This window comes from Caretta caretta, chromosome 4 (genome assembly GCF_965140235.1).
Source record: "Caretta caretta isolate rCarCar2 chromosome 4, rCarCar1.hap1, whole genome shotgun sequence".
NCBI lineage: Eukaryota > Metazoa > Chordata > Testudines > Cheloniidae > Caretta > Caretta caretta.
In genome coordinates this window covers 143,628,589-143,641,356 of record NC_134209.1, presented here as the reverse complement: position 1 = coordinate 143,641,356, position 12,768 = coordinate 143,628,589, and the positions used below count along the sequence as shown (strand labels likewise).

General features: G+C 41.3%; 1 protein-coding gene across 4 annotated transcripts in view; it reads left to right on the top strand.

The window, feature by feature from the left end:
- Window positions 1–12,768, top strand: part of CTNNA2 (catenin alpha 2) — an 803,547-nt gene that overhangs the window by 711,959 nt on the left and 78,820 nt on the right. For all 4 annotated transcript variants that reach the window (XM_048846332.2, XM_048846333.2, XM_048846330.2 and 1 more), the window contains 2 exons: window positions 7,813–7,905; window positions 8,195–8,351. In XM_048846332.2, the coding sequence (XP_048702289.1) occupies window positions 7,813–7,905; window positions 8,195–8,351 (250 nt within the window). The remainder of the gene's footprint in view (window positions 1–7,812; window positions 7,906–8,194; window positions 8,352–12,768) is intronic.

Genomic DNA, 12,768 nt, shown 5'->3' with positions numbered 1-12,768 from the left:
TACTCTTACTTTCCTACCTCATGGGGGTATTGTGAGGATTAGTACTTCCACAGAGCGTGAAGTATTCGGACATTAAACTAAAGGGGGCCAGATACATTTCTACACTGCCCTTCAGTTTGGACTGGGGCAGGGGGGGGAAGGAAGAGGGTGAATAGCAGTGTACACCAACAGGCTGTGCTGAACCTTCCCCATGTGGACACTGGAGGCACAAACTTAAAGATTTCTAGTTCACACTAATATAGTCCTCCTCAAACAGGAGTCCATTAGTACTAACAAGGAACCTTTAATTTTGCACCCGCAGCATCCACATGGGGACGTTACAGTGCAGCACTTTGGTGCACACTGCTATGCACACCTGAGTTTCACTGCAGGGCAATGTAGACATGCCCAGAGGCAGATGAGTGTTTTCACTTCTGGACACAGAAAATGGCAGCTAAAGTGTTTTAACATTTTTCTCTTACCCAGTCACCCGAGCTCTAGGGCTTGGTGCTGCTAGTTTAACCCGGGGTGCTTTTTCCTTAACTGGTCGGGTCAGCTCCCTCGCCGTCCTTCGCCTTTCTACCAGCGTGACAACCTCGTCGTAGGTGGAGGATTCGTTCTGGCTTACCCAGGCGTGAAAGTCTGGCGGTAGTCCTCTCACGTACCGGTTGATGGCCAGAACCTCTAGTATCTCCTCCGGACTCCGGGACTCAGTTTGTAACCACTTTCACGCGAGATGGATGAGGTCATATAATTGGGACCGCGGGGTTTTGTTTTCCTGGTACCTCCACTGATGATATCACTGGGCCCGCACTGCGGTCGTTACCCCAGATCTGGCCAGGATCTCTGCTTTCAGCTGGGGGTAGTCTGCCGCAGCCTCTTCAGGCAAATCATAGTAGGCCTTCTGGGCCTCCCCACACAGGAATGGAGCGAGGATGCCAGACCACTGTTCTCAGGGCCAAGCCTCCCGCAGGCCAGGAGGTATGCCTCTACATCATCCTCTCGTGTCATTTTCTGCAGCCAATTGCTGGCCTGCATGAACTGCATCCCATCATGGTTGCGGTTCAGCTCTGTAAGGGCCTTTACCTGGTTTACCAGGTCCTGCAACATAGCCCAGTCTTGAGCAGCCTGGTCCATCAGCAGGTGATTAGTCTCTTGCTGCAGCCACACTACCTCCTGTTGGGCGGCTGCCTGGACACGAGTAGCCTCCTGCTGGGCAGCCATGGCTTGTATCAGTGCCCGCACTACCTCCTCCATTATGGTGAAAAAAAATAAAAATAGACCCTCTCCTCTTTTTTTTTCTTCCTTCCAAACACCCTCCTTCTTCCGCTGCACTGTGGACACCAGATCCCACTTCTGACACCAGTTGGGACAAAGTTCCTGCTCTACCTTGGTGGGTCTTGTGCTTATTGGCGGATTTGCTCACCTTGGTTCTTCATGGCAGCCCTCAGCTTGGCCGTTTTTCTGAACCCACAGTCCAGGTCGACTCCTCCTGTGTCTGACCAGGAGTTGGGAGGATTTGGGGGGAACCCGGGCCCGCCCTCTACTCCGGGTTCCAGCCCAGGGCCCTGTGGAAGGAAGCTGCCTAGAGTGCCTCCTGGAACAGCTGTGCGACAGCTACAACTCCCTGGGCTACTTCCCCATGGCCTCCTCCCAACACCTTCTTTATCCTCACTATAGGACCTTCCTCCTGGTGTCTGATAATGCTTCAGTCCTCCAACAGTCCGTGTTCTCACTCTCAGCTCCTAGTGCCTCTTGCTCCCAGCTCCTCACACACGCACCACAAACTGAAGTGAGCTCCTTTTTAAAACCCAGGTGCCCTGATTAGCTTGCCTTAATTGATTCTAGCAGCTTCTTGATTGGCTGCAGGTGTTCTAATCAGCCTCTCTTAATTGTCTCCAGAAGGTTCCTGATTGTTCTGGAACCTTCCCTGTTACCTTACCCAGGGAAAAGGGACCTACTTAGCCTGGGGCTAATATATCTGCCTTCTATTACTCTCCTATAGCCATCTGGCCCGACCCTGTCACAATAGGTAAGGCAACCTCAAACAATAGCTGCAAAATCACCATTTAAACATGTATTTTTTCTATTATCTTTGAACTGTTGCATAGTCACTGAGAGCCCAGAAGCATCTGAGTCCTTCTGCAGTGTGATACCTTCACCCAATCTGTGCTGTTAGGGGGGTGGGAGAGGGGGAGGGAAAGACTATGCAAATTTCCCTCAATGCCCTGTCGTATTTATATTTGTATTCCTGCTTTGTTGTAACATATTGTGGAACCTTCATCTGAATTTTTGCTCCAAGCAATTAATTTGTGTTTCTGTGGACCACTTCCAGTGAATCCAGAGCAGCCCTGCTAAATCTTTGAATTTAAGATTAATACAGAGGAAAATAAATTTTGATCATCACAATTACTTGTAATAATCCCCAAGGGTTCAGTTCAACTGTGGGAAGTGGAAAGGGTACAGTTCAGAAATACAGAAGAAAGATATCTGAGCCTGATACTCATTAACACTCTAGCAGTGTAAAGGGATCTGAAAGATGCTGTAAATGTAAAAGGGCCTTAGTATCTTTAATATGTCCTAGAACTGCAATTTAATCCTGTGTACAGTAATAAAGATAAAAATAAATTAGAATACATGTTGTATTTATATTATTTTAAAAATAAAATGCTGTTTTCCAATTGTGCCATATTTTTACTTAGTGCAGGGATATTCCTGTGACTAAATCACAGAAAAAAGTTTTCTATTTTTTTTTTCAGGACTGATCCTGCATATATTTTACCTGTAAATAACTGAAAACAATGGAGTGATTTACATGATTAAAGATATGTATATAAGAATTTCAAGGAGTGGGCCTACAGGGCTTAGTCCAGCTAGTGGGGAAGGAAGGTAAAGGTGCTTCTTAAACCATCTGTTCATTTCTGCTGATCCTGGGGCTGACTTAGTGGCAAGTAGGCCGGTGGTAAGGACTGCTGGGGGGAGTCTTTCAGGTGAAGGAGGGACTTCATAGAGCTGGCTACTCTGGTTTGATGACTGCTGACAACTAAGGTCCCTTTGAATCATTCTGATGGTCCAAAAGGATCAATGGGCCTGAAGTTCTGGACCTTAATGGTTATTTAAGCAGATGATTAATATTAGTTTAGTTCCACATACATTTCAAAAGGTGTTTCATGGTTTGCTGATTTGTTTAGTTACCTGTTCATTTATTTAAGTACTCTAGATCCTTCACGACAATCTTAATTCAAAAATGAGAACCCTTTTAGGCAGTCAGTGAACTCCATGTGTTCAATAAACTTAGTATACTGCCCAGACATTTAAAAAAACCCAACCACATTAACAATCCTGCTACCTACCAAGCCACCTCCTCCCCAGCTGCCCAAAAGGAAAGATGGTATCTGCAGTATGGTTTGGAAGTCATCAAATCTGGCATTGGCCAGATCATGGGAGACAGTCAGTTGCAAAGCCAAGAGCATCTCATAGAGAACACCTCACCAGCAGTCCCCTCTCATCTCTAAACATTCTGAAGGTTTTGCAATCCGAGCCAAATTCCAGGGGTGAAATCTGGGACCCGTTGTAGTCAATGGGAGTTTTGCCATTGACTTCACTGGGGCTAGGATTATATTCAAGATCTGTCCTCACTTTTCTGGTACTTCCCTATATAGAGACTGTTTGGCACGGTACTCTGTTATTTCACATCCTTAGAACATAATATTCATTGCAGATGGTTGTACCTTCCAACTTGGACCCTGCCGTTAAGGAACTATGGACAGGTCACCTTGCTACCTAAATATCTGGATACTATTCAATATACATGTTTGAAATGGCACTGCTGTGTATTGCAGAGTCTTCACAAGGTGTCAAGATTGTGTCAAGGTGCTCAACCCATTTCATTGTCATTTCAAAGCAATCCAGATTCAAGGCTGTTGATCTGTACATGTGTCACTATTAAGAGAATTCCTATTCATGGTGAAAAGAAAAGGAGTACTTGTGGCACCTTAGAGACTAACAAATTTATTTGAGCATAAGCTTTCGTGAGCTACAGCTCACTTCACCGGATGCGTGCAGTAGAAAATACAGTGGGGAGATTTTATGTACACAGAGAACATGAAACAATGGGTGTTACCATACACACTGTAACGAGAGTGATCAGGTAAGGTGAGCTATTACCAGCAGGAGGGTGCGGGGGTGGGGGTGGGGGGAATTCATGGTAAATAACTTATCATCCAACGAGGATTCTTCACAATATGCATTGTTGTTATGAAATGTGAACACCAAAAACAAGGTTTCCCTGTACCTCTGAAGAACTCTCTTCTCTTATTTTAATATCATGACCCAAGTTAATCATAGTCAATAAACATGAGAAATGTTGCAAGACTGAGGAGTTGAATGAGCTAAAATGTGTTCTTGTTCTTGAAGCCACACTTAATAGCATTAAAAATGTATTTCCCCCCACAATTCCTGACAAATAATGTCTGTCTCACATTGTGCATTACAGGCACAATTTCCCTTATGATGAATTGGTGTTAAATTCTAATTTGTACTAAAGTGTAACCTCTAGTGTAAGATTTGTTTGCTGCTGTGCATAGTTTTCGAGTCAGTTGGCCAGATCCTCAACTGTTTTAAATTGGTTTCATTTGATTGTAATCAATGGACATGGCACAATATTTGTACAAGACTTAAAACAACTCATGGAAAAGGCAGAGATTATAGTTGATATACATCAAAAAATTTGCATTATGGATATAGATGGATATAGATAGGTATCATGCATATTACGATGAATATTGAGTATGGCCACTGATTACTCTTGGATTCTTTATAGTACTGATCATTATACCAGACATTGCATTCAGTTCCCCATACTATGTATGTTGGATTTTACAAAAAAGAATAGCCAATTGTCTCAGGATGACTCGATACAGACTCTTACAAAGTAGTTTCCAAATATTATCCTCACCAGATAGAACCAAGAGAGCAATTAATACAGAGAAAGAAGAAGAAAATTTTATTTCAATGTCAATGCAATGAGAAGAGTCTGTTCCCAGTAGAATTGGCGAGATCATGCCAGCTTGATAGTTTTATTGCCATTTCAGGAGACCTATTATGGTCCTATTAAAGTGACTTTCAATTCCATATCGCTCATACCTGAGAGAAATTAAGATATATAGTACATTTTGGGCCTCAGGACAATTCATTCATCTTGATCATCTCAAAAAGAAAAGTCAATCTAAAAGATGACTTATTTTAAAATATGAGGACCCTGATTTGTGCTGAATGTAACATTGTTTGATGGTATTTAAATCTGTAATCCTCCTATACATTTCATCGAATCATCTAACTTTCCACACATGCTACTGCATTCCAATTACTCTCTGGTATAGTTTTTATTTCCAATGAAGATTAAAGGGTACTGCTAGAGGTATGCAAAAAAATAAAAAAAAAATAAAAGGGACTACAGAAAACAGCAAATTAGTTTGAGTATATCAGCTTAGGAGAACATTGCTGATATCAGTGCTGTAAGGCTGTTAATAAACAGACGAAGTCATTTGTCTCACCGTGTAATGAAAACAAGAATCACCACATTATAATAAAATCTTGACTGGGAAGTGCCTAGAAGACTCTTTGAAGCCTAGGGTGGTTTCCTTCCGTGGATTTTGACACAGTGATACATGCAAACCACATTCTAAATAACTATGAAATGAAATGGGTTCTGTGGAGAACAGATGGATCAAGGCTAAATATGGTGATGTGCACTAAAGACAGGAACAGATTAATACCACAAGGGGAGACTAAAGGAAAATTGGAAAGACTGGGGTATTTGATCTAATTCATGAATCATTTCCAACCGATAGTTCTGCCTTCAAGCACAATGAATAATACCAAGACAGCATCTTTAAAAATGTATGTGTGTTTTAATGTAGCTTAGAATTCAGAGCCATACTTCCCAGTGAATTTTTTTAAAAAAAGTTCTTTACTGTTCTTCAAAAAAATTACTCATATTTCTAAACATCACAGGTGCAATGTTGTTTAGTTTTCTGTACTCTGGCATGAATTGCTATTTTAACAAGTTAGACCAAACTCCCCTCTGTGACACAAAGCCTTTGAAAATGGATTTTTTGCATGGACGTTCTGTAGCAGTTGAGAGACTTGATTCCCCCATTCACATCCAGGCTATAGAGCTCCAGCCCTTTTAGCGGTTAAGGGCAAGATTTGACAGGTAGGTCTGCATACAAATCTCCATAACTACAGGTTTCAGAGTAACAGCCATGTTAGTCTGTATTCTCAAAAAGAAAAGGAGTACTTGTGGTGCCTTAGAGACTAACCAATTTATTTGAGCATAAGCTTTCGTGAGCTACAGCTCACTTCATCGGATGCATACTGTGGAAAATACAGAAGATGTTTTTATACACACAAACCATGAAAAAATGGGTGTTTATCACTACAAAAGGTTTTCTCTCCCCCCACCCCACTCTTCTGCTGGTAATAGATGTCAAGAATTATAACATTCATAAACCAGTCGGAGAACACTTCAATCTCTCTGGTCACGCGATTACAGACATGAAAGTTGCGATATTACAACAGAAAAACTCCAAAACCAGACTCCAGTGAGAGACTGCTGAATTGGAATTCATTTGCAAATTGGATACAACTTAGGCTTGAATAGAGACTGGGAGTGGCTAAGTCATTATGCAAGGTAACCTATTTCCCCTTGTTTTTTTCCTACAAACCCCCTCTCCCCCCCACCCCGTTCCTCAGACATTCTTGTTAAACCCTGGATTTGTGCTGGAAATGGCCCACGTTGATTATCATACACATTGTAAGGAGAGTGATCACTTTAGATAAGCTATTACCAGCAGGAGAGTGGGGTGGGGGGAGAGAAAACCTTTTGTAGTGATAAACACCCATTTTTTCATGGCTTGTGTATATAAAAACATCTTTTGTATTTTCCACAGTATGCATCCGATGAAGTGAGCTGTAGCTCACGAAAGCTTATGCTCAAATAAATTGGTTAGTCCCTAAGGTGCCACAGGTACTCCTTTTCTTTTTATCTCCATAACTGTTCCTAGTCTACTCCTGCTCCAAATAGCCGTAGCATTATAATGGCTTGAACCTGCCCCACTTCCTGGAATGGTGCTCCACAGCACACGGAGGGATACATGCTTCTAAATGAGATTTGTATATCCTGTCCTCCTTAATGTAGTTTTTAAACGGTTACATTCCATGAGGTCAGATTCTGATATCCTCACTGAATGGTACCTTACTCTGCATGCAGCCCCATTGAAATAAATGGGAGTACTTGAGAAGTAAGGTACTTCTCAATGTGAGTAAGGGCATCAGAATCTGAGACTAAAAGGAGTACTCAAGTAGTAGGGAACTTCTGGATGTGAGTACAGGTATCAGAATGTTGGCTGTGGTTAGCCAAGCAGAGCTGGACCTCTGAATCTCTTCAGTAGGGCATGACTATCAGGATATGACAGAGCCCGAACACTCTAACAAACATGGAGAGAGAAAGAAACATCTCGATAATTGTTTTGAAACATAAACAATCCCCTGAACAGTCTTACAGGAAGTGTCATGTATGAACTACGGAGAGATGCAGAGCACTTGGCAGTGAAGGAACATGTGAAATATATTAATACTGCGGATGGCTGCATTTAGTTTGTGAGGGAGGAAACGATCCACGTGCGTTTCTGCTCAGTGGCATAAATGTTGCAGGTTCATGCTTCTAATATGCTTCCCTCATTCTAAGCAAGGTTCAGTAATAATATTAAAGCAGATATAAAATGTGCCATTTGCCTGAAAACCTGACTCTGTCTGCTGTTTTCATTTCAGGTTGCCAATCTGGCCTGTTCTATCTCCAATAACGAAGAAGGTGTGAAGTTAGTCCGTATGGCAGCAACCCAGATTGATAGTCTATGCCCACAGGTAGGCAAAATCCTTGCTGAAAAGTACTCAAGGACTGTTAAAGCATTAAAGAGCATAAGGTATTTGACAGAGAAAAATGTCCCATATGAAGATTATAGCCTTGCCTTTTTCATTATATTGTTGACTGCCTGGCAAAAACTGTGAAAAATACATTTGTATTGTGAGCCTTGCTTAATGAACAGAATGAACACAGTGCACAGCTGTGCTTTTAACATAGTATTTAATCAATTTGTTCTTCCCCTTGAGCAAAGTTTTGTCATTTCTTGTAACAACTTATTCTAAATAATAGGTAATAAATGCTGCTCTCACGTTGGCTGCCAGACCCCAGAGCAAAGTAGCTCAGGACAACATGGATGTCTTTAAAGATCAGTGGGAGAAACAAGTGAGAGTTCTGACCGAGGCAGTTGATGACATCACTTCTGTGGACGACTTCCTCTCTGTCTCAGGTACTGGGATCAAAGGAGCCTCCTAAAAATAAACTAATAAATTAAAATAATGGTCACATTAGAAAGGCAGCTAGAATTACAGATGAGCCATTAGTGCATTCTTCCATCCACTTCGAATGCTGGCTTGCTGAACTCAGTGGGAGTGATCCAGTCCTGCCAATTAATCCCTAATAACTGGTCACATTGTACATGTGTTTCTCTCTTCTGGGAGATGTTTTGAATTTCAAACCCTGATGGGACTAAAACAATTGCAGGTAAAACAAATATAAATTTTTATCACCAGTTTTCCCCTTGTTATGGACAAAATTTATTGCTAGCGCATGTATTCGTAGTTGGACAGCTACCTATCTACCTAATTTGCATCTTTTAGTATCCGGTGGTTAATATATCCAGCCAAAATGAATTGAAGGTGTTGCCCCGATAAAAAGAGAGGCTGGGCAGGGGCCTGGCTGTTTCTCTGCGTGCTGCAGTAAATGGCAAACCACCTTCATGGAGTCAAAGAAGTTAAGAGAGAGAGACCCAGAGTCTCCAGTGCAATCCATTCACTTTGTGCCACTCAGGTGGTACAAAATGGATGGATTCTGGACAGAAATATTCAGCAGAGATTTTCCTTTTGGAGAAAAATTCTTCACTAGTGTAAACCTGGCAGAGATCACTCCTGTGCCAGTCACCTGTGCCAGTAACTTCAGTGCACACACTAGTTGTTCTAACTAATATAAGGACCAGGCAATCAGTGAATTATGGAGTTATAATTGGCTTTCTGATGCACTCCCCAAACCTGCACCTAGTAGAGCTCAAACATAGGGGAGGTCTGAGCCTGGAAAAGATCTGTTGGATTATCTAATCCATTTCCCCACAGCGCAGGATTTCTGCCTTTGCTGTAATTAGCAGAGATAGCTTCAAGCCACAGAATTCTGAGTTGGTTCCAGATTCCAAGCTTCCCAGACTTCAGGGTTTGTTTGATCTCATTATAAAGGTATGGGTCACAAGCAAAATTTGAATCCAGGTCTGGGTTTGGATTTCAGGTGTTCCCAAAGTTCAGAGGTGTTCATGTCTAGAGTTTTGGCTGGACCGGTCTCTATTGCCAATAAGTACAGAACCACCCTTTTCCCCATTCATTAATGTCTTGTAACAGGCTGCCAGTGTCTGCAAATGTTATTTTGTGTCAAGGTTCCTCCCCCACTCTGAACTCTAGGGTACAGATGTGCGGACCTGCATGAAAATCTCCTAAGCTTACTTTTACCAGCTTAGGTTAAAACTTCCCCAAGGTACAAATTAATTTTATCCTTTGTCCTTAGAATATCCACTGCCACCACCAAACTCTAACTGGGTTTACTGGGAAATGTAGTTTGGACACGTCTTTCCCCCCCAAATCCTCCCAACCCTTGCACCCCACTTCCTGGGACAGGTTTGGTAAAAATCCTCACCAATTTGCATAGGTGACCACAGACCCAAACCCTTGGATCTGAGAACAATGAAAAAGCATTCAGTTTTCTTACAAGAAGACTTTTAATAGAAATAGAAGTAAATAGAGATAAAGGAATCACCTCTGTAAAATCAGGATGGTAGATACCTTACAGGGTAATTAGATTCAAAACATAGAGAATCCCTCTAGGCAAAACCTTAAGTTACAAAAAAGACACACAGACAGAAATAGTCATTCTATTCAGCACAGTTCTTTTCTCAGCCATTTAAAGAAATCATAATCTAACACATACCTAGCTAGATTACTTACTAAAAGTTCTAAGACTCCATTCCTGTTCTATCCCCGGCAAAAGCAGCACACCGACAGACACAGACCCTTTGTTTCTCTCCCTCCTCCCGGCTTTTGAAAGTATCTTGTCTCCTCATTGGTCATTTTGGTCAGGTGCCAGTGAGGTTACCTTTAGCTTCTTAACCCTTTACAGGTCAGAGGATTTTTCCTCTGGCCAGGAGGAATTTTAAAGGGGTTTACCCTTCCCTTTATATTTATGACACCAAAGTACAGAGGTGTTCATGTCTAGAGTTTTGGCTGGACCGGTCTCTATTGCCAATAAGTACAGAACCACCCTTTTCCCCATTCATTAATGTCTTGTAACAGGCTGCCAGTGTCTGCAAATGTTATTTTGTAAGAACTTGATTGTCACGGTCCTTATCCAAGTGTGAGAGAAAGGATGCCTTACTCTCTTTCATAGTCCTGCTCAGATTGTGACTCAACAATGCGACCAAATAGGTGGGAAGGGGAAAGAATGGAGTGTAAGTTGAAGTATACTTGATATGGCCCTTCACCCCTTTGCTCACCCACCACAATAGCTGGACAGGAACACAGTAGAGAGCAAGCTGTTCCACAAAAAGACTTAAAGTAACTTACTCCTCATCCAAATACAGGAAGGAAAGTGAAAGGGATTTGGACTGTCTGGTTCACAGTCCTTTCTCTCTGGTGCTTCTGGGGAGGTGTAAATACACACTACTCCTTATGGCAGAATGTAAAGTTACAATCTAGCTATAAAAAGCTAGTGATCCTGCTGCAAAAAGTTGTTTGTTTGATTCACTGTTGCGGTAGCTTATTAACCATCAAGATGTAAGGGAGGTGGAATTGGCTGTTGTGAGAAAAGGACATAGAGTATGGCCTGAGCAGTCCTTTGAGAGGATCTCTGAGAGCAGCCAAGCCTCAGGAGACAGCATGGGCTGAATTCTGTGGTGGTCTAATTTGAGATCCTTTCAAGAATAATACCAAATCCAAGGAAAGGGACAAGTTTTCACTTGCTACAACTTTGTCAACTGTGCAGAAGCCACTTACTTATACTTCTTTTGTAAATAAAAAGGTAATAACAGTTAACTTAGAAAAAAGAAGAGATACATTTTACATAAAATAATGTAATCAGTTCTTGTTTCAAAGTAACAGGAAAATCCCTGTTTCTATTATGCATTTGCTCTCTATTCTTTGTGAATCTTGGAAGATGAGGCATTATTGGATCTCAACTTCATATTAGGCAAAGATTTTGAATATATACTTTATCTAAAATACACATTTCAAAAATACTATTTTAAATAGAGTGTGTGTGTGTGTGTGTGGGGGGGAATGGCTTATTCATCCTTAGAAAGCATTCCTTCATTTTCTTTTTCTTTTCTTTTTTTCTGTTTGGTTGCGTCATGTTATTCCTGGTAACAAGGAAACGGTGTAGTTGAGCCTGATTACACTCCACGATTCAACCCCAGTGCAGAGTGCTTACAACAAGCTATGAAAATGAAATGAAAATTCACTGTCCGAAAATTGGGTGCTTCTGAACCTGGGAGAGCATATATTTTGATTTGACAATTGGAGCTGCCAAGCACCTTTTCACAGACTTAGCTCTACAAATAATGGATGGACCCAGTCTGTGGTCCATAGATACAGTCCACAAGCTGAGGAGCTGCCATTTTATTATTTATTTTTGTTCTACTGTTCAAAGCAAAGCACTTGCATTCATAAATTGCACGTTCTTCCCAGGGGTAATTTGTACTGACTGTTTATGTCAGAAATCAATTTATTCTCATAATATATTTATTGGGGATAAGCTTGAGTTACAAAACTTGGATCCAGAGCCAAATTTTGCCAAGGTGGGTCAAATCTGGTGTTTGAGTTCAGGTCTGTCTTTTCAATATTTTATTTTCTTATGTGTTTAAAAATGATGTACTGTCCCACGCTGTTTAGAGAACTCTGCTCTATTACCAGTGAGCTCTGAAGTCTTGGCTTCAATCAGAAATTCACACAAAGAAGCAATAGCTTATTTTTGGTTGTTAAACCATTAAAGTATTCAAAACCGGTTGGGTGACTGGTTAAGAATTTCTGACAAAGTGACCCCTCCCCACTTATTACCCATTGCCACAATTGATGGCACATTTTTATCGGTGCAGTGGCTACAGAAGGAAGCTGAGATTAATTTTAATCAAACACTTTACATTTCAAATACATTGTCCATTCATATTTCCGAAAGAGTTTCACTTCAGGCAAAATGTGGGCATGCTGTGCTAAGCAAAATGGGTTTACAAAAATCTTTTTGCAGAGCAACATTTTTGAAATGTATTCATGTCCTTTTTTTGAAGTGAACTTTCCCTTTGAAATGACCTTCATTCACAACACTGGAGAATTTCAGTTCTCATTCAAAATTGTTACCATTTGAAAGGCAACATTGTTAACTTTTCTGGGGAAAAATTAAGAGCGAACCGTGGGATCTTTGGCAAGTCACATGACAATTTCAGCCTATTTTTTGTAACCCTGGAATGGATAAAAAAATCAGTTGGATAAATAATCATCCTTGATTTATTGATCTTACTACAAGGTACGTAATTTTATCCCCAGCTCATTTGTGGTGGTACTAGCAGAAACAGAAGTTGCAGCTCAGATTTGCCTGAGATTATAGCCAAATGTAAAATTCAGATGTCACTTTCACTGTTG